Source organism: Hyposmocoma kahamanoa, unplaced genomic scaffold, assembly GCF_003589595.1.
Source record: "Hyposmocoma kahamanoa isolate Upper Pololo Valley unplaced genomic scaffold, ASM358959v1 86, whole genome shotgun sequence".
Classification (NCBI taxonomy): Eukaryota; Metazoa; Arthropoda; class Insecta; order Lepidoptera; family Cosmopterigidae; genus Hyposmocoma; species Hyposmocoma kahamanoa.
In genome coordinates, this window is record NW_020654289.1 from 8,884,380 (window position 1) to 8,888,719 (window position 4,340).

At 35.0% G+C, this 4,340-nt stretch overlaps 1 protein-coding gene across 2 annotated transcripts in view; it reads right to left on the minus strand.

Annotated features, from left to right (window-relative positions):
- Positions 1–3,705: 3,705 nt before the first annotated feature.
- LOC113234650 (chondroitin proteoglycan 2-like) overlaps positions 3,706–4,340 on the minus strand; it is a 3,404-nt gene continuing 2,769 nt past the window's right edge. For both annotated transcript variants that reach the window (XM_026470053.1, XM_026470052.1), the window contains exon 2: positions 3,706–4,340. This exon is cut by the window's right edge and continues 777 nt beyond it. In XM_026470053.1, the coding sequence (XP_026325838.1) occupies positions 3,970–4,340 (371 nt within the window). In that variant the 3' untranslated portion in view covers positions 3,706–3,969.

Genomic DNA, 4,340 nt, shown 5'->3' on the forward strand with positions numbered 1-4,340 from the left:
ATGTCTGGCTATGCCACTTCCGCTGGGCCCCGGTAGAAGGGGCAGACCCAAGAAGTGCTGGCTTGACGTCGCCTAGGGTGATATGCGTGCTAATGGTCTCACCACTAAGGATGCCGAAGACCGTGCAAAGTGGAGGAGAAAAAGCAGGAAAGCGGACCCCGGGCTCCGCAGCAACACTGCTGAGGACGCAAGCGGGACAACGCTCAGATGAGAGAGAGAGAGAGACTAAAGCTCGACAGACGATGACATTTAGGGCAGCGTGTCGCGATGATGACCCTAACTTTTAATAGATAGAATACAATGTGTACTACTATAATTTGGATATCAAAATGTTTAGATCTATCAATCTGTTAATTTTAATAAATTAAATATCTTTTTTAAGTTTAATCTTGAAAGACCTAAAACAAACCACATGGACCGTTTGGCACAACAATTACGTGTATTTTTTTTCCATCAACACGCCGTAAAGTTATTCTTTTATCAGTATTCTATAGGATACATCACGGAGAGTGTGCGTTGGAATTGCACGATTTAATTGCACCGTCCACTTTCCATCATCGGGGGATTAGACGTAGGCTGGGATTCGACCCCATGTTGTGGATGTTCCAAAAATTCGAAGCTTTAAGCTCCTACGTTTATTTAGATAAGTATATTTTTTGTGCCCTATGTATTCCCTGAACGCGTAAAATTTTTACATACATCAAGTATATACTATTGAAACACAAATGAAAAATATAAATAATACCTTTTATGAGACTTTATCTGAACAGATGTTTATACGTAAAAAATATATACACACAATACCTAAATTATTCGTAAAATTTACTCGTATAGGCCGACAGGTATAATTCGTTACTGCAGTTGCATAGTAGTATGGACTGTCAAATGTACTATTCACGGAATGCGAATGCTGCGAATGTCACTCTATATCGTTTACGATCATTTACGACCACGGAAAAAAAACAATGGAAGTGTCTTAAGCCTCGATTACTTTCAGAACCGATGTCGCCAAACCTCACACATCCTTAATTTGAAACACTACAAAGCCTTGATTTTTCGTACTTTAAAATTTAAAAAGGAATAACAAATTCTGGATTTTTAGTATAATTTAAACTTTACCCTGTTGGCATATCGTTCAAAGTTCAATACCATCCATACCTATTATTGCATGTTCCGACGTTTTAATATTATATTGAAATTTCAACGTGCTGCCATCTAGCGGTTAATTGCTGAACGACGACGAATTGGAGCTATTAATTTAGTTGTCGAAAAAAGAAGCGGCCATTTTGCAGGGGTATAAGCTTTACTTTCGTTTATTGTAACAAGAAAATTATTTCGATGAACAGAAAGTCGAAAATTTATTAAAATAAGGCTTTCCAATGATATGAAATACCACTACGGGTAATATTTTTGGTGCGGCTATCATTTTTGCACTCCAAAACAGCACAACAAAGCATTTTTCTAGGATTTTAGAGAATTTTCACGAATGACACAACCATACCATACAAAGCGAAAATGGCGGACTGAGCTCAGATAGGTCTTTCGAGACCTATAGTTGGCACGCGTCAGACGCTAGCTAACCACTTCTACTGTATTTATTGTTCTGTTTTTACGACCATACCATACAACCAGTCGCAGGCTGACCTCAGGTTAAAACCTCTTTATAAACTACAGTATTTCGGGCACTATCTTCAGTACCTATCACTAAACTACTGGGAGAGCTTACCCTAGAATATGCCACGTAAAACAATACAAACTTATTCACCCTCTCTTAGGGGTTGTTTTATTAAATAGTCATATTAAATTTTTATTATTTGCATAGAAGAATATTTATGTCAACTTTTAATTTTGCAAATGTAAGGAATACTATTTTCTATAGAAAAGATTTTAAAATAATACTTTGATACCCTAACTTATCCCTTTTAAGGGTAGTTTTGAAAACCCTTGAAATACGTGTTTATTAATTTTTTTTGCAATCTTTGATCCCCATTTCATCCCAGTAGAGGTTGAATTTGGAAAAATCCGTTCTTACTACGCCTACATTAAATAAAAGTAACATACCGTCAAGGGTTTCATGTTTGTAGTAGGTAGGTACTTAGTTTTTGCTGAGCGCACATGTATCAGTGAATTGCTCCGGACTCTACTCCTGTGTATTGTCATAACTAACCTATCCTATCCAATGTATGTATTGATATGCGTAACATGTTTTTACTGGTACTGTTTGCTTTTTCTGTTACAATTTTTGATGTACCATATTTGATTAAATCTAAGCTATGAATCATAGATTTTGTTACAATTGACAGAAAACTGCGTAGAATATACAATAAGTCGGAGGAAAGAAACACTATTGGGAGTCATATTTAAAACTATATCTTACAAGGTGAGTGACTCAGCGTGTTGTTATCATTATAAACAAAACAAAACTTATCACCGTCTCTGGACTTTTCCCTTGGAGAATTGTAGAATTAAACGGTAATCGCACCATTACACTTCTTAGTAATCGTAAATATATATTATTATGTCCTAATACACCACGAAATTTAACGCACTTCATAAGCATAAATCATTGTTGCAGATAGGTCCGAAGTCGCCAGGCGTCCTTTGTAACTAAAGATCCAGAATCTGAGTGGTCTTACTCGTTACATAGCTTTATCGGTTAATGATAAAAATATATTAATTATTTCTTTATATTTATCAGAAAAATACAGCGAACCAAGTTGCAGTAATCACATTTTGCACTGTAGGTTTACTTTTACTTGCTCATTCACATGTTTCCAATTCATTTCAAATATATGTCTATTTACAAACCAAGGGTTAACCTAAAAGTCATAGCTACACTACGTAACCAAGGTTTCTAGGGTATCTTTAGGGTATCTCTATGCAAAATGCTATATTCTAATAGTATAATGCTATATTCTGCAAATTACTATAATCTAGTCAAGTTGTTAACTTATTGCATAATATCTGAACAAAAGGTAGAGTAAAAAATAAAAAATATATGTATTTCTAGGGTCTATTACTACTAAGTATAACTGTATACCAGTTCTCTACCATAGAATTTCTTCTAAATATCTTTAATGAACGGAAATGAGTTCGCTACAGTTTTATTTTATTAACGAAGCGTAGTAAAAATAGCTTGGATAATTATATGGCTTGTTGTATAGCGCCCCTGGAGATTACGAGCTAAAATTTTTTATATAAATATTTTATGTGGTCGTTATTTTTTTATTTATTTTTTATTTAGACATTTATTTCAGGCCACATAACTTATATACCTTATACGTTATAGCGACTATCGGCGATAACTTGTGATAGAGTTATATTATACACCAAAAATCTAGAAATTATTTAGTCTATATGGCTTAAATTATTTGGCATAGACAATAATGATCTTATATAATTAATTATTGAGCACAGTTATATTATGACTTACTCCCCTACTTGTGTTGCGATAGTATATTTATTTTCTGGAATGATTAAATAGACAATGCATGTCCATTTAATAATTTTTAATATGGTATATTATTTAAGAAAATTTTAACAGTTAAAATCGCCAATAGTCAACCCGCTACTATCTAAATTGTAAATTTGGTACTATGCCACTAGCATATAGAACGACAATACAACAAAATTATTATATGTAACAAAAGGTTAACAAATTCACAAGCTGTAGACGATTAACCTAAAGACGGTCGGTAGTTAAAACGTCTACGATTTAAAATATTTTTTGAATTTTGAAACTGTCTTTATTAATTTTATTTTAAACTGCTTAGGAAACACTTACGTACCTCGTGAAATTGAATAATTTACGGTACACACATGCATGCATATATCTTCAAAAGTTTCGGTTGTCATTAATGAAAAGAAACTATGGGACTGCAGTTGGTACGAATGAATATGTCACCACATTTAACGTTAGCAGGGCAGTCGCAGTAGTAATTGATTCAGCAGCTCAGTACCGCTAGACGTCTACTTGACCAAGTATAGAACGTTTTCTATGTTCTCTCTTCCACCACAATCTACATTCTCAGGCCAGTCGCACTGCTTGGTGTATGGGTTGTACAACAAGGTACCTGGGCAGTTTAGTACTACTGGTAGGCCGTAAGCACATTTGTAGAATTGGTTGCAATTTCCGTGAGCTACAAGTGTACCGTCGGACCCATCAGCGGCGCAAATTTTAGGGGCTTCGTCAGGATTGCAGTTGCAGGGGCCATTACCGTCTTCAACGTCATTACTGTTATTATTGTCGTCGTCATCACAATCACCTGGAATTACCCTTTCACCACAATCTACATTCTCGAGCCAGTCGCACTGTTCGGTATAAGGATTGTACAACAAGG